General features: G+C 37.7%; 1 protein-coding gene across 1 annotated transcript in view; it reads left to right on the top strand.

Annotated features, from left to right (window-relative positions):
• Positions 1 to 10,013, top strand: part of Hao (Hydroxyacid oxidase) — a 40,485-nt gene extending 30,472 nt beyond the window's left edge. The window contains exons 7-8 of the mRNA XM_067158261.2: positions 38 to 266; positions 6,837 to 10,013. Coding sequence (XP_067014362.2) covers positions 38 to 266; positions 6,837 to 6,904 — 297 coding nt within the window. The 3' untranslated portion in view covers positions 6,905 to 10,013. The remainder of the gene's footprint in view (positions 1 to 37; positions 267 to 6,836) is intronic.
• Positions 10,014 to 21,719: the final 11,706 nt, after the last annotated feature.

Here is a 21,719-nt window from a genome sequence, read left to right as displayed (position 1 = left end):
TTATTGTTCTTCTAAGGATTGATTTCAACTGTTCCAGATCGAGGCTCTCCCGGAGATAGTGCGCGCCGTCGGTGATCGATGTGAGGTGTACTTGGATGGTGGAGTGCGGCAAGGTACAGACGTATTCAAGGCTCTAGCGCTCGGAGCTTCCATGGTGTTCTTGGGTCGCCCCGCGATTTGGGGCCTTGCTGTCGAAGGCGAGAAGGGTGTGGTGGATGTGCTCACCCTCATCAAGAGGGAGTTCAACCATGCATTAGCTCTTGCTGGTGAGTTTGGTTCCTCTTCCCTACGTTAGGGACCTCTCAGCTTGTGTCAGGAGGCCTTTGGATGCCGTATGGGTGTTAAAACTTTGAGTTCAGATTTCATTCGCTGTTGTCAGAAATCTTCAGCAGAGGTTAATGGGGCTCGAGAAAGTGGCTGAATTTGGTTGCGGCTCAGCGGCTTTTACTTTCTTTTGTTACATCATTCAACCTCGGACATTTTGATCTGTTTTGTCTTTTTTTAACTCACTCTTTCTTGTTCTTTATGTTTACAGTAGATTTGAATCTTCTTTTCTTCTTCTTTCATTTCACCCTCTTTGGCGTACGTTGAATCAACCATTTCTCTGCGTGTTGTTCTTTTCTTTGAGGCCAGTATTTCTTCATTCTTTCTAATCTTTGTTTCCTCTCATCTTCCGAGATAATAGGTTTGGTTTTTAACGTAGATTTGTCTTGGAACCTTATATTTTCATCTTTAGCTTTTACTTTAGCTGTTTAATCGAATAGTGAAATTTCTGTAACTTTTAATAGTCCTAGGTCTTTTTCGGTTTCTTTAAATCAGTTGGGTTTTGTTTTGCTGTTACAGAAGAAGTCAAATATTTGTTTGCTTAATCTCTTAGAGTTCATTCTGAGAAGATGACCATTAAACTTTATCCCTTTTTGGATAGTATCTGAGAGTTCTTCAATTTTCTCGTAGACTCTTTCATTCTTGCTGTACGTTATCTTATTATCCTGAAATTTTCCTTTCTTTCAACTCAAGTTTCTCAATTTGGCCTTTGAAATTCATGTTTTAGTGTTTCTGCTGTGTGTAGTGCTTCTGCTTTAATCACTGTTTTATAATGTTTAAATTTTGACCTCCATGAAAGGGATTTCTAGTTGTGTGTATCTTTTGTTAGCTGGAAGACCAGTTCAAGTTTATTTTTCCCGGATTCCATTGCTTTGCGTTCCACAACATTCTAACTAATCCATTCTCCATTCTTTTACTATTTCAATCTTTGGTTCCTGGATTTTGAGGTATTTAAGTAGGTGTTTGTTGTTTGTCGTGATTTTTCTAGAAGCCTGGCCAGGCAAGGTACGTAGGTGTTTTGAAAAGTTCTCGGAATGTACTAGAATTAAGTATCTTACCTCGGTGGAACTGCTTTTATTTTTCAACATAGTCTCCCTGTGGACTAATGCATTTGGTTCAGTGATGTTCCAATGCCTTGATCACATCTCGAAAATGAGATTCCTCCAGGCCTGCAAAATACCTCTCCAATTCGGCTGTCAGTTCTTCCCTTGTAGAAAATCTCCGTCCACCGAGGAAAATTTTCAGCTTGGGAAATAGATGAAAGTCTGATGGTGCCAAATCAGGTGAATAAGGTGGATGTGGCAACAATTCGTACCCCAGTTCATGAAGTTTTGCCATGGCAATAACACTTGTGTGCGGCGGAGCATTGTCCTGATGAAAGATTACCTTTTTCCTTGCCAAACCAGGCCTTGTTTCGCGTATCTTTTCCTGTATTTGGTCTAGGAGGTTTGCATAGTATTGCCCCATAATTGTTTGGCCAGTAGGAAGATAATATATCAGCAGAATGCCTTTTGCATCCCAGAAAACTGAGGCCATGACCTTTCCGGCCGAACGCACTGCCTTTGCTTTCTTTGGTGGTGGTGAATCAGCATGTTTCCACTGCTTTGACTGCTGTTTTGTCTCTGGGGTATAATAGTGGACCCAAGTTTCATCTGTAGTCACAAACTGGCACAAAAAATCTTGTTGGTTACACTGAAAACGGGCCAGACTTTGTTCGGACATTTCCAATCTGGTGCGTTTATTGTCCAATGTCAAGAGCCGCAGCACCCATCCTGTGGATAATTTTTTCATACCCAATTCTTCGGTTAAAATATAATATACCCATTCAGAAGACATCCCTACAGCTTCAGCAATCTCCCGCACTTTCAGTCGACGATCCTCCATGACCATTTTATGCACTTTTGCAATAAATTCTGGGATCGTAACACTTTTTGGCCGTCCACTACGTGGATCATCATCCAAGCTCTCCCGACCAAATTTAAAGTCGCTGGTCCACTTGGCAACAGTTGAAAATGAAGGAGCAGAGTCCCCCAGTGTGTTCTGAAAGTCGGCATGAATTTCCTTTGCTTTCATACCTTTCTTTACAAAGTATTTAATCATTGCTCGAATCTCAGTTTTTTCCATTGTCACAAATCACTACGCGGGAACAACAACAAAGAGTCGTCACTACCACACTCCTGCAGCTAGAGCACTGACGTGCCACGTGTTCACTCACAAAGGATGTGTGATTATTGCACGGGAACCTCGTTGCTCTAGCACTGACATCTAGCGGTGATTCCGAGAACTTTTCAAGCTGTCCTCGTATATAAAGGACCGTCTTGGGAATTGAGTTGAGTTGTTAGTGAGGAGTTGTTAGTAAGTGTGTGAACTCATGTTGTGAGTTTGTTGTGTTGGTAGTTGGTTGACATGCTAATGTGGCAGTCTTCTTCTTCTTCTTCTTCTTCTTCTTCTTCTTCTTCTTCTTCTTCTTCTTCTTCTTCTTCTTCTTCTTCTTCTTCTTCTTCTTCTTCTTCTTCTTCTTCTTCTTCTTCTTGACAGTTCAAGATGACAGAGAGAGAGAGAGAGAGAGAGAGAGAGAGTGGGCGTGCGTGCGTGCGTGCGTGCGTGTGTGTCCATTGCACTAAGTGTAATAGACAAGATAAGACCTACTTTAGTTACTAGTTTCTCTAGTTCAAGGATTTGTCCCCTTGCTTCCTGCTTTGTTTCAGCAAACAAGGTCATATCATTGAGAAATTTTGGGTTTGTCTGGCCAGGTTCATCCTGCTACGAAAGCTGAGAAATACGTACGCCATCCAGAAATTTTCCCTACTTCTTTTGTTGTAAAGTAAACATATTTAGCTGGGATATATGAGCATATGCGACAGATCTGTGACATAGCAATCATATACCAGCTGGAGAAGTCCTGTCTGGTGTCATTAGTGCAGCTGCAGTGGCTCATGTTCTTTCCCCCGACGCCTGCGAGGTTTGCTCTGTGATAAAGTTTCTACAGTAATTGCGATGGGGCGTTCAAAACAAGAGGCGTGGAATGCTCAGTGCAGATATTGTGCTAATCCATGGCAATGCTCGCCCACATACGGCTCGGCGCTCAAGGACTGTTCTGCAGGAGTTCGGCTTGGACGTGTTTGATCATCCACTGTACAGTCCTGATCTTGCTCCCAGTGATTTTCATATTTTCTTGCACCTCAACAAATTCCTGTCCTGTCAACACTTCACACGGACGAAGAGCTGAAGACGAATGTCTCACGCTGGTTCCCTTCCCAGGCGGCAGACTTCTATGACACCGGCATACAAAAGTTGATCCCACGATATGAAAAGTGCCTCAATTCTGGTGATGATTATGTTGAAAAAATAGCTCCAGCGTTGTTTTATCAGGTGCCAATAGAGCTTTTCATATAACTGTGTTTTGATCCTTAAATAGGAAACTTAAATTCTGAATGGCTCTCGCAGAAACAAGCCTCTCAGGAGCTGAGAAGAAATAGATGTTGAAGAACCGGGATTGATTAGGAGAGCCTGTCTATTTGAAGACGTGGGGACTGTATCTTCTCTTCTTACTATATGTTGTTTTTTCTCATATAAAGAATGGCTTGATTGATCATTAACCTGTTAACGAGTGCACCAAGAATAGTCAATAGAGTGAGAACTTATTACAAGATATTAGAATCATTCCTTGGTTTCTCAAACTTTTTCACTCCCGCGTCCCTCCTAGCCATTCAATGTCATGGTGTTTCTACACAGACAGACTTTCAGCCTGAATTTTCGACACAGTGATTTCATCCTGTTTTGAATTGTTATAAAACCAAAATTTTGTAGACTAACAGGTCCGCAACCTCACCATGTGTACTTATTGTTCGTTTCCATGTGTACCATTTGTTTTCATTTCTTACTTTGTGACTTCCCCTCTCGGAGAACAATCATCATACGAGAAATGCAACCAAGCAAGCAAAGGGCGCCAATCTTTAAGTTGAGGACTTAAAGAAAAAATTTATAATCAAGCTTGGACAGACTCTTATCACAGGGGTGGGGTGATAGTGCACTAATCATTAAGCAGGAGAATTAAAAATCAAAAGGCTAATTAAGGCAGATTGATTAAAATGAACTAGAAAAATACTATTTATTATATTTAATATAAATGACGACGGTTTAACGAGAACTGAATTTAAAAATAGAAAATGAATTTAACAAAAAATTGAATGACTCTACTTCGCGAAAACTTGCAATATCTTTAACTCGCTTGCTCACCATGTAGTCTTGTTCTGCTGGTCCTTGGAAAGCTTCCATCCTTGTAGCGGGAACATCATCGGTCGTCTTTGAGATCTCTTCATCTGCAGCTAAGTACCATTCCTGCCTTGCAAATTGCACCTCCCACTAATTGGAAAATGACTTCAAAACTAACACTCCCTATTATGCTTTATCCCATATATTGGAGATAAGCCCTAAGTCATAGAAGAACCACCTTGGGTTTTATGGAGAGGATACTCAATTAAGAATCCTTCCAACTTTACTGAAAATGTTCTCTGAAGTTTCATTTCTATCTAGATTAAAACTATCTATTGACTTAGACTGGTTCAAACCGGTCTTGTAGCCGTGCTGTACGTAATTCCTGATGAGAGTGGCTATACACCCCTCATTCAGAATTTCTAAGTATCGAAGCGCAGAATCAAGTAGATTATCACGTAGAAGATCAAGTAGCGAATGAATACGTAGAAGATCAGAAGATCATAAGAAGATCAAGAATAACTCGTAGAATAATGTAGAGAGTCTCGTAGAAGATCAGTAGAAGATGATAAGATGAAGCCAAGAGCTCTTACACGCCCTTTTATAACCTTCTCTCGCGCTAATTACAGGTCGCTACACGTAGTCCAATCAGATGACACGTCTCTCCCCACTCCAGATATTAGAGTTGACGGGCCATAACCAAGATATCAACTGTTCTTCTATTCGTCCTTTCACTCAGTATCCATGGCAACATGACGCTCCTTTGAAAATATAGGCGGTGATCAGTTCGAATAATTCTGGTCGAAATACGGTAGCTTACGTTACCACGCTTGAACACGTGCTCGCTTTTCTCAGAACTTGATGTCTAAATTTGTCCTTCCAACTTCCTCGGTGATGTGGCAAGATAGAGGAAATCTACTGCAAGTTAATTTTAACCGACTGTCGCAAGAATCTAAGTGAATATTAGGATATTCAGCCCTCGTTTATAAGTCGTAGTTACAAAGTAATGAAATGATAGTGAGCAAATGATTAAACATGAATTATAATACAATTACATACCAAGATAAATATCATGACGTTAAATTCCTGAATTAATTACACATAATAAAATTAACATAATTACACTGTAACGTCTGGAACGTTACAACTTCTTAGATTAACACAGTTTTTAGATTAAATTATGTTTTGTATTAACCCCTGTTTTCACCAAATTTTATCACAGTGAGTTGTTTATTGCTCCATATGATGATGTAAATATTGTATATTGTGCTGTTTTTTTTTTTTTTTTTTTTTTCTTCGTAACGTCTCTCTTTTGTTTTTTCATTTTTTCCTTAATTATGTTTCTTGGCACATTTTTGGCTTGTATTATGTAAATTACTTCAACCCCCCTTTTTCACTGAAGATGGCTCAAACGAGTCAAAACATGTTTGAATTTGATTACTCCATCTAATGATGGAATTATATGATGTATTGAATAGGAGGATATACTCTTAATTTTACCTTTGTAAAGTAAGTATTGAAAACTTAAATGCTTACTGACATAATATAACATCTGACAGCTTTTTTTGAACTTCTTCAGTTATTCAAATAGTGTCGCTATACAAATCCTAGTTCTGTACGGTGGTGATCTTTGTAGGGAATGTGTATACTCACTACAGTGTAAGAGTTTGGCGTGCCATTAGCCTATAGGTTACAGCATAGTATTACGATTGCTGTTTGTGCTCTTTGCAGCTGTAAATATTTTTGGTTTTTATAAATGTAAGTTTGAATATATTTTCGACAACTGCTTGAGAAACAGTTTACTGCTACAAATAAGGAATGTTGCACGTCCGATTGGAGGTGGGACACAAGATCCGTTACTCCTCGAAGGTTGCCATTTTATGAGACCACTCCCACAAAGTGAATCAAAGAAGCATGAGCTTCTCAGGCAATGCTACGTGTGCAAAAACACTTACCCGTTCAGGACAGAAGAGGAAAGAAACAAGCTACGAGTGTTCTACTTGTGACGTCGCTCTTTGCATACATCCTTGCTTTGACAATAAAATAGTTCTTCAATTATAGTGTTTTCTCGATCCAAAATGTGTTTTCATATGTCTCTCAAATTTGTAATAAATAAGTTTGTTATAGGTTTTTTTTAAAACTTCTTACTCCGCAGACGTTGTTTACCAGTCAAATACGTACTCTGATGCGGACGTCATTATTGGTTGGCATATACCGTGTGCACTCATCAAAAGGCTAATATAAATTATGTTTTAACATGATTGTTGTAAAAACCAACTTTGTTTTCTTGTTTTCAGGGTGCACGTGTATTGCAGACATAAAGCCCAACATGGTTGTTCATGAATCAAGATATTCTCGACTGTAGTTTGTCGCTCCAGTGTGAATCTTTTCAGCGAAGTGTTGTGTCTTAATACCGTATATACGCAAATAATCCCTGCATATAATTTTTCAAAATTTGGTGGAGAAAAGTTGAGGTGGAGGCAGTGGCAACTTGTGCTGAATTATGTTCCTGCTCTGTGATGCCCTGTCCATTGCACTAAGTGTAATAGACAAATGTAAATTCATACTGCACATGGGAATTGGCAATGAGCTCATGTGCATCCGTCCTCCAACCCCTTGAAAACGCCTCTCTCCTTGTCCTATCAGCGTTGAAGTTACCAAAAATGTATAGAATAAATAGAGGTAAACATACATTTCAATTTGTAAGACTTTCTGACTTGAGTAACATCGACAGTATCAACAACTGACTTGTACAGAGAAACAACAGTTTAAAAGTTACAAAAAATAAAGTATTTCACCCCCTTATCAAAAATAATTTTGATCCAGTATCGACACACTCATATTTACAAAATTTCCAAAGAGCTGGCTTTCTTAACCCCTTTCAACAACTTATAAGTGAACTGCTTATAAGTGCCATCCAAGTTTGTGTGTTTATTACATTTCTTTTTCGGGGGGCCCCCGAAGCCCGCTCCCGCCGCATGATCGTCGACTCAATCTACATGGCCTCCGACATGCTATTAATTTCTAAGAAGAAAAGAGATAGCAGGGAAGAGTGGAAAGTGATACAAGGAGTATCTGCCGGTTTCCGAGTTAGACTCGCTACCACGGCTAGAGTTTGTGTTGGTGAGGTGGTATTAAGGGTCAGGGAAAAACCACATAGGCAGAAAAGAGAAAGAGCCTACATGTAAAACCTGACGTGTTTATTACAGATGTGTCAACTGCTTATAAGCGTCAGAAATTTATAGATACTTCTGACATCTATTGACCTTACCGAATCGAGTGAACAATTACATAATGACAGACAGGAATATGAAGAAATTGAAGACGTTCAGACTGACTGGGTTACGTTTGGAGAGCCGTGCAATACATTTGATTTTACTGGCAATAGTGGGATTCATGCCAACTTTGGGAATAATCCCAAACCATTGAAAATATTCAAACAATTTGTTAGTGATGGAAAAATTATCTGAAGTTTTCAAAAATATATGCAACATGTGGAAAATTAATGCTCAGTTAAAGGGTTAATGAAAGAACAAATCATTGTCTGATGATACTAATGTTCCTAATTTCATTTTCATGACTGCCTAACTTTGAAGAATTCATCTTCATTTGTACCATTACGGAGAAACATCTTCGTGATTATTTGTAAAATATTCATTCAGGTTCTGATGTAATTACATTCACTTTTACAGCTTGTCTCATCTTGCCAGCTGTATTATGAAGAGTGAAATACTACCTATTAAAACCTTTGTTGAAAGAAGGTCAGTTTAATCCTTTGAAATAATTCTTCACCACAGCACGATCTATTAGCAAGATATGGACCCAGAAAAATGACATTTCAGTATAAATAGTCAAACCAAGTCTTGCAGCCTTTCTTTCCTTTCACATCCTTCACAGACAAGATTGTTCCAAAGAGGACGATAGTTCAAAACAAGAGAAGCATGGGAAACTGACACGAGAAATTACAATCTTCAACGTCTAATACACGCGAACAAGACAGGCGTACTGTAAGGCGTGCAGACCATATAGAAACTTACAGGCAACTCTAAACTACAGATTTCTCTGACAGGTGGCTAAGCATGTTAATGTTCTATTGTTTTGTCCTTCTCAGATCAAAGCAAGGTTGCCAGATCATCAGTAATTGAATGGGTATCGATCTTTTGCTCGATAACATCCCACAATATGAAGGATGGAATTCTTCATCATTGTACATTATATCTTTCATTCTGGTGATTCTGCAGCTCTGGAGATCGTATTATAAAGCCATGCCTGAGTTCAAATATAATTTGCAGCGAGGTTGGTTCAGTCCTCCTGATGTACAGAAATATGGAAGTCTGTACTTTTTCCTCTACTCTATTGGTAACCTTGTTCCTGTCATGAGCGAGAAGCAAACCTCGTACACATTCCATCACATGCATGGCATCAGTTTAAATAGTAGCAGGTGTTCAGGATGGCCAGCATGAGTTCTCATTATAAGTCATTCACAACTGAAGAAAAGCTCCACATTACTGGAGAGGCAGAGAAAATGGGTAATCACGGTGCAGAAAAAAATTTGATATAAATAAAAGTTATGGTACGTGATTGCAGGAAAAATAAAGCCCAAAGTTTCCATAAATCAAAAACAGGATATGCGAGAATGTGACTGTATAGAGACAGCTTGGATGTGCAACAGCAATAAGAAAAGATTTTAAAATTACAGGTTTTTAGGATAGCCATGGAAGGTCTACACATGATTTTGAATTAAATAACTTCAGTTTTGAGAGGAAAACTATAGTACTGTACAGTGTCTCCCAAGTAATTATGAAGGTAAGGTAAGGGCGTATTCTGCCTGAACCTCTGCAGAGGTGTGTCTGAGCTCCTCCATTCCCTTACCCCCCACCAACAGCGCGTGGCAACCCATTCAAATCTTGACCACGCCCAATGTTGCTTAACATTGGAGATCTCACGGAATCCAGTGTTTCAATACGGCTACAGCCGTTTGCAATTATAAAGAAAAGATTGTGAATTTCCATGGACTTGTTATTGATTTGTAGCAGAGAAATTTGTATTTACTGGTAATGCAGAGCAGATGTTGGTATATTTTGACACATTGAGTTGATTCATAATTTATTTTCATTTAACGTCGCACTAACACATCAAAGGTTTTCGGTGATGCAAGGAAGGCAAACGGCAAGGAGTGGGAAGGTAGCAGCTGTGACCTTAATTAAGGCACAGTCCCATCATTGTGAAAATGAAAAACCACAGAAAATCATCTTCTGGGCAGCCGATGGTGGAATTTGAACCCGTCAATCACCTCCCGAATGCAAGCTCACACCTAAGCAACCTTAACCACATGGCCAATTTGCTCGGTGTGTTTTTCATAGTTTTATAATTTATTGTAATTTAGTATTTACAGTTTTCATTTTTTTGTTTTTTTTGCTAGTTGCTTTATGTTGCACCAACACAGATAGGTCTTATGGTGAAAATGGGATAGGAGAGGGAAGGAAGCGGCCGTGGCCTTAATTAAACAACGGAAAACCATCTTCAGGACTGCCAACAGTGGGGTTCGAACCCACTATCTCCTGGATGCAAGCTCACAGTTGCATGCTCTTAACTGCACGGCCAACCTGTCTGGTATATAAATATTTACAAATAAAAAAATAAATTAAAAAAAAGAGATAAAATTGAGTGGAAAAATTCTACAACTGGTCAAAAGTTTTGAGTACTTGGGAAGTGTGATCACAGAAGATGGAAAGAGCCGAGAAATTGGGAGAAAAATACAACAAGCGAACAGTTTCTACCAGAGTGTAAGGGGTATTCTGTGGGACCGAGATGTTTCAAAGAGAAGAGAGCAGGCAGCTGAGATTGATATTCGCAAGAGGCATCGAAGACAAGACCAGAAAGGATACAGTTAGGTATGACTGGAACCTCCAAACTTCAGGACAGGATAGAAACAGCTAAACTGAAGTGGTATGAGCATGTGATGAGGATGGAAGAGGAGAGATTGCCAAGAAAAGTTAACAGGAAAGAGGCCGACCACAAAAGAGATGGGCAGATACAGTGAGATTGTGCATGGAAAAGAGCGGAAGAAAACTAGAAGATGTACTCGAGAAGGAAAGGAGTGGTGAAGAGATGGGCAACTATGGCGGTCCTTGATTCACAACCCAACCCAGGAAGCTGGAAATGGGGAATAAAGTAGAAGAAGAAGATAGAAATACAAAATAAAATAAAAAAAACTTTTTCAAAATTTCCCTTCCTAAAATTACACTGCGGGGATTGTTCACGTATATACAGTAGGTATGTTACTGTTATGTAGAAAGTGGAATGTAGAATAAGTCAGTGGACTATGTCACAAGCTGTTCTGTAGAGAGTTATTTGTATTTGTTATTGTTAAACATAAACAAAGAACAGGTTTGAAAATAAAGTACAAACAACAGAAAACTTAATTTTAAAAAGTGGATGTGCAGGAGTTGTTTTAGAAGTTATGGCAACCATGTTTTATCTTCCAAAATGTGACCAGAATGTACATTTGAAAACACTCTGCTGAATGTGGCTGTTTGTATTCCAGCCGTTCCCCAAGATGGATGTAGGTAAAGTAGAACAGCAGATTTCAGGGATATAAACTCACGTCGGTGTCCTGTGGAGCTAAGAGATGTGTTGGGTGTTAAGGACGTCCCTGTGAGGTGACACTGACACTTATTGAAAAATCTTAACAGAAGACGGGCGTTGGCTATGTGTGAATTACCCACACATACAGATATTTCTGGTTCAATGATGTTCAGATATTTGCAACAGGACTTGTAGATGTGCAAGATTTGTGTACATGATGAAACAATGCCTTCTTCTTCTTCTTATTCTTCTTCTTCTTCTTCTTCTTCTTCTTCTTCTTCTTCTTCTTCTTCTTCTTCTTCTTCTTCTTCTTCTTCTTCTTCTTCTTCTTCTTCTGTTGCATTTGTCTTATTGCACAGTGTCTGCTGCTCTGCTACGTTTCTTCCACAGGGCTTGGTTGTGGATGTCTTCGGGGTTGAGATCCACATTGTGCATGTCATACCTGATGTTATCTATACACTATCTCAGTTCCTCCTGTGGGTGGCGGCGGTAGAATAAGACCCATGGTATCCACCTTCTTATTTCCCCCTGTGAGTGGCGGCGGTAGAATAAGACCCACGGTACCACTGCCTGCCGTAAGAAGCAACTAAAAAGGGCCCCAGTGGCTTTGAACCTGGGAGCATGTGTTGGCAACCATGGGGCCCATAGATGAGTCCTGGCATAGCTTCCAGTTACTTGTGCCAAGTTCTTCACTTTCATCTATCCTATCCAACCTTCCTTCGTCAAGTCTTGTTCTTTTCCGACCCCAATGCTATTACAGCATTCGAGGCCTAGGGAGCCTTTCATTTTCACGCCCTTCATGGCCCTTGTCTTTCTTTGACTGATACCTTCATTTTTTGAAGTGTCAGATTCCTTCCTTCTTTTTTTCTCTCTGATTGGTGTTATATAAAATATGGTTGCCTAGTTGTACTTCCTCTTAAAACAATAATCACCACCACCACCACCACCACCACCACCACCACTTTCTTGGAAATGGGGTCTACCAGAGGGTGGATGTCGTCCAGGATTAAGTTGGAGTGCTGTTTTGGCCAAAGAATGGTCATCTTTTCTTATGACGTGACCATACCACTGGAGTCGGACCTCTCTTGCTTTACAACTAATAATAACACTAGCCAACATGATTTTGTGGTAAAATAGAAAATATGTAATTCTTATGGAAATCACTGCCCTGATTCTGAAAATGATGCTATTTTTTTCCTATCACATCTAGTTTTGACACAATTCGGTGTTTTAGTATCTGCATGAATTCGTAAGATGTAATGTTGAGAGATGTTCTCGCGCAACTTCTTTTAGAATACAATTATGTGATTTGATTTGTTATTGTTTGCATTTTATTATAGGTTTATTGCTGCCTAAATTTTGATTTTGTAGTTGGGGATTTCCTGGTAAATTCATAACAAACTCCCCCAGATACGCAATAGACCACGAGGTATGTAGGACTGAAGATAAGACAGTTGAGAATTTGTCATCTTAGACCACTTGAACAATCAGACGTGTTAAAAGCCCCAGCCCATATGCAATGTTTATGATGGACTGATAAAGCAGTTTCCTTTCAAAGACAACAGTCCAAAATATTATACTCAAGAAGATGAACTTGTATTTTGTATGGATGTTTCAAATCTTCTACGTCGATTGGGAGAGAAAGAGTATGATCCTAGTAACTGGCGTGTTTTTATTGACTCTTCCAAAATAAGTTTAAAGGCTGTTTTGCTTCATAATACAAATGTTCTGGCATCCATCCACTTGTACACTCCACAAAAATGTCTGAAACATACGAGACCTTAAAGTTGGTGCTTGAAAAAATTAAATATCATGGGCATGGGTGGCAAATTTGTGGTGATTTGAAGATCATTGGATTGTTGCTGGGACAACAAAAAGGCTATAAAAAATTTCCCTGTTTCCTATGCAAATGGGATAGCAGGGCATGGGATAAACATTGGGATACAGTGAATTGGACAGAAAGGAAACAACTACAACCAGAATCCAAAAATGTCTTGAATGTAAGTCTTATTGACCGTGAAAAAATTCTACTTCCACCCTTGCACATCAAATTTGAATTGATGAAACTGTATGTCGAGGCATTAGATAAAAGTAGCCTATGCTTCCAATATTTATCCACTAAATTTCCCTCATTATTAGATGCAAAAATCAAAGAAGGCGTATTTGATGGACCACAGATTCGTAAACAGATGAAGGATAAAATTTTCACAGACACGATGACCAAAATTGAGAAATAGGCATGGAACGCATTCAAAGATGTAGTGACTAAATTCCTTGGCAACATTAAGGACCCTCAATACAAAGAAATTGTAAGGAAAATGTTGGTAAAGTTTAAGGAACTCGGTTGTAATATGAGGCTTAAGCTTTGTTTCTTAGCTTCGCATCTGGATTATTTCCCTCAAAATTTGGGAGCTGTCTGAAGAACAAGGTGAAAAGTTTCACCAGGATCTCAAAGATGCAGAACGACACTATCAGGGACGTTGGGATGTGAATATGATGGCCGATTACTGTTGGTCGATTGCACGAGACGTCCCTTCTAGAGACCATTCAAGAACTTCAAAAACCCGGAAATTCCACGGAAAACGGGAAAAGACGGAGGTGTGAATCTAACCTGCACATAATGTAAGTAACAAAACTGTGTATGTTTAACCATGTAATTTTTATTCAAGGTACAGTTATATTAATTTAAAAGCAACTGTACAGTCGAAACTAAATAGGCACTTTATGCTTCAGTTTCACGAATTTCAATATACATTAAAAATATAATACATACTATCTACTTACTTACAAAGCAGCATTTATGAGTATTCAATCCATGAAAAATATGATTACATTTTGCAAGCTGAAATTTACATTAATACATTAAATTTAATCAATACTAAGTATCAACAATTTTACGTAAGAACAAAATAATATTTTGTAAAATTGCCACCAAACCAGACGTGATTCGCCAAAACTAATTTTTTTCTCGAATTCTGCGTTAAGAAATTCATAAAACCCACCTAGTTTCGTTTTTACCGCACAAAAAAAGTTTTATTTTGCAGGCTAGTGTAATCATTGTAATCGTATGATCACAGCTACTGTGTGAAGACATTTTCATTTGACGCCATCTGGCTGTCTGCTCATCAATTTCGATGTTCCGTTTTACTCTAGGCCCACTAGATGGCAGACCGAGTAAACAGAAACTCTTGTGGGCGTCTATGGCTGAGTTTTAATGAATAACAAATATCATGGATAGTGAGAAGAACGAACGGCTCCATTCTGGAGGAGCTGAGGGTTGCCTCCTATTATATGCTTGCTTCCAAACATCCAAAGGCAAATATTGGCAGGTCATCCGGCGAGATGGCATTGGAAAGCATATCAATGAGGGCAAAGATGATGGAAAATGGCTGTGGTGATGTGCCCTGAACAGGTACATAGACCAGGGAAGGAGTTTGACGAACCCGCTACTTGAAAGAATAATGCACACAGCTGAAGACTGTGGTAAATGGCAGACTATTGTTTTCACAATAGCATGAAGGATCACAATGTTCAAAATCAAGCCAAGAAGAGGAAGATTGCTGCTGCTTTATCAGAAGATACAAAAGAGTTGCCAGGACTTATGGAACGAACATTGTAAATTTTAAGAGACAAGAACTTTCCCTGTTTTTATCATCTATGTAAGTCTTTTCCTCTCTCCTTTTCCTGTGTTTCTCTCTATCCTATGCCTCTCAGATGAAATGTTAAGATCTCTTCCTCCTTAATAACTTTAAATGTCTGCCATGGTGAAACTCTGCAAACGCACACGGCCTAACCATCCAAAACCTGGTTCTATTCCCATGATTTTTAGTGTTGTTAAGTTGGTAAACTGTTAGCCTTTACTTTTCTGTCACAATTCGCTCAGAGAAGAGAGGTTCCTTACATTCTGATAGAATGTATTTCCCACTTGTACTCTTCTGCTGATCTCCTTATCCAACCTGGTGTCTTGCATTATTTTACTAATGATTCCTTCTCTTTTTCCTCTTGCCATCACCACTGTTTTGCTCTTCTCCACACTCATTTTCATATCATATTTTTTTATATTGTTATTTAAAGCCTGTATATATATATATATAAATTAAAAAACCATGTATATTAAGTTTTTTTCTGTTAAGAGGTTAATGGTGATTGTCCTGGTGCAGTAAGGTCAGTAGTAGTTAGATAACATCAGCTGCGTGTGATAAAAATAAGTGAGAACTACCAAATAACAAGAGGTCAAGTGATAATGTCAAGGTTAATTAGTTGCTTACTCATGATATTGTCTAAATATTCTACTTATCATCTTGCATGTCACAATAAATAAATAAAAATAATTTCAGCACTAAATAGTCAACAAGTAAGACATCTTGACAATACATATTGAATAAGAAAGCCTTGGTTTCATGCTCTTGGCAGTGTGAAATGCTTGGAAAGAGAATCTTCTCCTGAACTATCCTCATAGATATTTTCAGAACTATTCGACTCTTAGCCTTTTTCGGTTTTCACAGAATGCACGAGGTACGCTTCTAAGACAATAAATTAGAAATGGTGCCTGAACAGGCTGGCTGAAATATTAATTCTTGAAGAAATTTGTATTTACGGGTCCACCTTTTTAAAACAACTTAAACAAGAGACTAAAATTGAGTGTTCAATTTAGACATTTAAAAAAATTTCAGAACATGTTTCAACCCTTCTTGGGCCATCTTCAGGAAGTTTTAAAAAATTGAAAAAGACGTCTTAAAAACTACACAACATCCCTTTTGATTGATTTATGAAAATTATGTCAGAATCAGTAACTAATAAATCAATCAAAGCATGTGATAGGCAAGCAATTGCTTCACCTGCAATTTTGCTCCCTTCCCTTTCTCAGTTGTCTTCCCTCAACAACAACAGCTCTCAGCCACAGCCGGTCAGTGTCCATTTGAACATGAACGCAACATGACACGGCAACGACAGTACAGAGTCCATTCAATGAGGCCAAAGGATGGAAAACTCCATCAGAAATAGAAAGAACTAACAGATTATTAAATGAATATTATGAAAATGAAACATTATAGTTTAAATTTTTCAAGATTTAGTTTTTAATCATAGTAACTACTGTACATTTATTTAATAATTTTTAAAATTAGTTTTGCAATCACATACCCGAGTGTGTGTTTGAGTCATCAGTCCATAGACTGGTTTGATGCAGCTTTCCATGCCACCCTATCCTCTGCTAACCTTTTCATTTCTACGTAACTATTGCATCCTACATCTGCTCTAATCTGCTTGTCATATTCATACCTTGGTCTACCCCTACCGTTCTTACCACCTACACTTCCTTCAAAAACCAACTGAACAAGTCCTGGGTGTCTTAAGATGTGTCCTATCATTCTATCTCTTCTTCTCATCAAATTTAGCCAAATCGATCTCCTCTCACCAATTTGATTCAGTATCTCTTCATTCATGATTCGATCTACCCATCTCACCTTCAGCATTCTTCTGTAACACCACATTTCAAAAGCTTCTATTCTCTTTCTTTCTGAGCTAGTTATCGTCCATGTTTCACTTCCATACAATGCCACGCTCAACACGAAAGTCTTCAAAAACATCTTTCTAATTCCGATATCAATGTTTGAAGTGAGCAGATTTCTTTTCTTAAGAAAGCTCTTCCTGGCTTGTGCTAGTCTGCATTTTATGTCCTCCTTACTTCTGCCATCGTTAGTTATTTTACTACCCAAGTAACAATATTCATCTACTTCCTTTAAGACTTAATTTCCTAATCTAATATTTCCTACATCACCTGCCTTCGTTCGACTGCACTCCATTACTTTTGTTTTGGACTTATTTATTTTCATCTTGTACTCCTTACCCAAGACTTCATCCATACCATTCAGCAACTTCTCGAGATCTTTTGCAGTCTCAGATAAAATAACAATATCATCGGCAAATCTCAAGGTTTTGATTTCCTCTCCTTGGACTGTGATTCCCTTTCCAAATTTCTCTTTGGTATTGGTGGGTAAAACCATAACGTTTACAGGGTATGGAAGAAATGCCTACTCCCAGTAGGATGAAATAAGGCAGAAAGCCTTCTTCACAATTTCATAAAATTATCCTTCATCTCTCATCTTCACCTTTCTAAATAACTTTTAGAATTTTAACTTGAGGTTGGCTCAGTGCTGTAAAGTAACAGCCAGAGAACATCTTGAGGCAAACACACTTCACAATCTCATTTTTCACTTTTCTAGATCACATCTGGAATTGTAAACCCTGACCACGGTCAGACTCTTGATCATTGATCAGACAATCAACCTAATATGGAAAGTCTTCTATTGAAAGAATCCACCGGTGTGGACAGCTATATAATTTTCCAAATGAAGACACCATTCGGATATGGTGGGGTGTCAGATAGAGGATTGTGGCGAGTCGGAGAGCCCAGAGACATAATGATGCAGATTAATCAAACTAAGAATGTACTTAAGTTCAATAAACCCTGAAAGTTTTCGTATTTGGCAACATTAAATATCAATTCACTGATGAAGGTTGGTAAGTTGAAACATCTAATAGATATTTTGAATCAACATAAAATTGTGATCACAGCTCTTCAAGAAACGTAATACTGATCAGAACCCAATTGAATCAGGAGGGTATCGTCTCTATAAAGGACCTCCAGGTGAAAGAGTCATAAAGAATGTTCCTCAATTTGGAGTTGGTTTCTTGATACACAATATAATTCTAGATTCCATTATTGATTTTTCCTCAAATTCATCAAGAGAAGCATTATTAACGATTAAAGTGGAAAACAAGATCTGTACATTGATAAATGTTCATCCTCCAACAAATGAAAAGAACAGAACTGACAAAGAGGGAACAAATCAATTTTGGGATGAACTTGACCACTTAGTAACGAATATACCCGATACTAACATTAAAATTCTCCTTGGCGAGTTTAATGCAAAGATTGGACGTGAGAGAAAATTTTGTGTTGTGGTGGGACGATGGTCAGCACATAAATTAATGAACAAGAACGATGATGTTTAATTGCATTTTGTATTAACCATGGACTAATTTTAGAAATAACAAGGTTTAAAAGAAAACTGCATAAATTAATGACTTGGAAAAGTCCAAATGTTAAATTGGGTAAATCCCAGATAGATCATGTGGTCATGGATCATGAATTTCACAAAGAAATTTATAATGTTAACGTTCTGCGTGGTGTCGTCGTTGATTCAGACCATTACATCTCCAAGATTAAATTTAAATTAACTCTTAAAAGGAAAAATAAACTGCATAACCTTAATAGGAAAAGATTTTATGATCCTAGTTCAGTCATTAATAATCGAACATACTTCGAGAAATCCACAACACTTTTAAGTGATTGCTTGGGAACCACTATTAACAAACTAAAAGCCATAGCAGAGGAAGTTTCTCCCATTAAAAAATGAGAAAAACATGCTTGGTGAAATGAAGAGTGTGATACAGTAATACTATGCTGGTATAAAGCCTGGTTGAATGATCAACAACAAAAAACAGAAAGCTCTAGAGAAGAACTAATCATGCTAGACAATTAATGACTAAAGAAATCAGGAGAGTTAAAAGAAATTATCAGAAGGAAACATTAAAATCTATTGATGAAGCTTTCAATCGAAATGAAACAAGAGACTATTATAGGACATTTAAACAATACCAAAAAAAATTATACTTCCCCTACTCTCCTGATGAAAGATAAGAACAGAAAGGTGGCCCATAATGATTATGACAATACAATAATTTTGGCTAAATACCTCAAAACATTACTTAATAGCAATGAACCTGAAAATTATTTTGAATTTTATCTATTTCACAGAAATAAAACACCTTTGTAGAAGGTCATACCATTGGTTTACGATGAAGAAAGTGCAGCTATTGATTCATTGAAAATTTTTAAAGCAGCAGGAGAAAATCAACTAGTAGCAGAACTCTGGAAGAATGCGAATATACGGACTATTCAAAATCTACAAACATCTCGTTGACATTTGCCTGAAGAATGGAATGTCGCAATTATACACCCAATCCATAAAAAAAGTGGGATATGAGATCTTAAACTATTGGGGAATTTCTTTGCTAGATATCAAGTATAAAATTTTCTCTAAGATCCTCTATTCTAGAATCCATGCCCAGCTTGATAGTGAATTGGGTTAATATCAGGGTGTTTTTTTTACAAAGTTGTCCAGATCAAATTATCAGTCTCAAATGGATCATAAAACATCAATGCATTAGGAGCAAAAATTAAGTGATCACTTTTGTTGATTTTCATTGTTACATATCCTTACTGAATTTAGTCTACATTGGAAACTTGTTAACCTTACTGCGGTCACTATGAGAAACACAAAGTCTAAAGTTAGGTTCAGAAATGAAATCTCTGAACCATTTGAAATTCATACTAGTCTTCGACAGGGAGATGGATTATCCCCATTGATGTTTAATTGTGTGCTGGAAAAAACGAGAGCTCTTCTAAATGGTGAGTAGAAATTTCATTTCATTCTCTCGCATTTTACCTGTTCGAGCAAAAGGCTTATGATACTATCCATCATAAACAATGTAGATAAATAATCAATTTACTTCTAATTTTAAGTACCGTACTTATGTTTTTTGCAGGTATATAATTATATGGTTTGGCATAACAACAGGCTTCATAGCCTGAGCTCTGTCATGTACAGAAAGTTATAATATTGACATCTGAGTTCGGTGTTGACTTTTAAAAATTAATACATGGTTCCGTTCCTATGAGTTTCGATTTGACAGTCAAGGTGACACTTTGGAGATAAACATCGATATTTTGGTAATTTTCGTGAATTTTTTTTTTATGACTGAAATTGAAAGGATTGAGTTTATTTTTTCTTGTCACGAAGTTATTTCGCCGAATCAAACAATCAGTGGCGGTGGGCTCTCAGGAGCACATGAGCACGTGAACACCAAGTTCTAACGCATATTCATGGATACCGGTAATTCAAAATTGTTTACTTTTTTTCCGACCAGATTTAGTCAATCGATCGAAATCATTCGACTTACATCCAAGCTCCGTTAGACTGACAGCTGTTCGTTTCGACTGACAATGGCAGGGAGCACACTGGAGATTTTGCTACAGCCTTAAGACTATGCGCAAGCGCATGAAGATGACGTCATGGTTGGTGCGCTGGTATCTCCATAAGCGAGGAGCATGGTAAGGAATGTGCCTTTCCGTCTAGAACCACCCTCAAAGCAGATATAGTATTACAGTTGACCACAAGGGTCCACTACCTCCCCTGTTACTGGCTACAGCTCGCGGAAGTTACTATTGCATTATATACATCGCCGGAAAATTTCGCTAGCAGCTAATTCTGAACAGATGTTTGTAATCATGGGATCAGAAAGCCAGAGCCTCAGCCAAAGCCTGAGCGACTCAGCCCGGCAGTCGTAATTTTAGTTTTCTTGTACACTCGGAGATTAGTCTCAGAAAAATGCATCCTCAGTTATAAGTTATAAGGGTTCTACCATATTGTGAGAAGAGAAGCAATCATACAAGGGACGTTTAGTGAAATGATTTAAGTAAGTGATTTTGTACTTACTCGCTTTCTACTTTGGCATATTTGAGACGCGAACACAAATTTTGTTGTGAACCCCCTGAAAATTTGGTCACGAGCCGCCACTGCAAACAATTTATCACTGTAAAAATGATTTGTTTGCCAACTGTAATTTTACATTGAAATCCCATTTTTCTCCCGTAATATTCTGCTAAATGTAACAAAATTTGTATGGTATATGTATCACAGCTACATTAAGAAACCTGCATATGGAAATTTTGATTGCAGAATTTTTTCAAGTAGTAGGGATTTTTAAGTAAAAACGTAAAAATTACACAAAATTAGCATGATATATCTCCTTATATAAATTATGTACAGAAAAAATTATATGCAGTGCTTAAAAAAGTACTATCTACTTAATTACAAATTTACATTAACATGTTAGTTAAATTTCATGAAAAAATGGAATTAAAAATTTCAAAAACAAAAATGTATTTTGGAAAAGTTAATAATTGTATATGAAAGAAATGTTCGTGATATCTCTACTTTTGTGTAGGTGACATTCCCACAAAGTTTTGTGAAAAATCCATGCATTAGGTAAAAATATCTTTTTATTTCTGGAGTGTTGCCTTAACGGGAAGTCATCAGACATTGGTGCCAAATTGTTATGACTACAAACAGCTGATTCATGACTCACAACACAAATGGAAATGTATATACTCGAATATAAGTCCAGAATCAATTATTCTTTGTAGCAACATGCATGACTCACATAAGACTAACAATAACACTTAACATATTTAGGATAAGGCTATAAGATAAAAATAGATCAATGCTCGAACAGATAAAATGTGAGAGAATGAAATGACATTTCTACTCACCATTAGAAGAGCTCTCGCTGCTAATCGATTAAATTTCTCCTAAAGAACAAAAAGTCCTACAAAGGGAATACACCACTAATTTCTGAGTCACTATCGACATTGTCTGTTGAGGTTTCACTCTCGTTTGACCGTAACAAGATAATAACGTCTTCAACATAATCATCTGTGATACTTTCCCTCTCCCAAGCTTCAC

The sequence above is a fragment of the Anabrus simplex genome, chromosome 14, assembly GCF_040414725.1.
Source record: "Anabrus simplex isolate iqAnaSimp1 chromosome 14, ASM4041472v1, whole genome shotgun sequence".
In the NCBI taxonomy this organism is placed as follows: Eukaryota; Metazoa; Arthropoda; class Insecta; order Orthoptera; family Tettigoniidae; genus Anabrus; species Anabrus simplex.
This window is presented reverse-complemented; position numbering and strand designations above follow the sequence as displayed.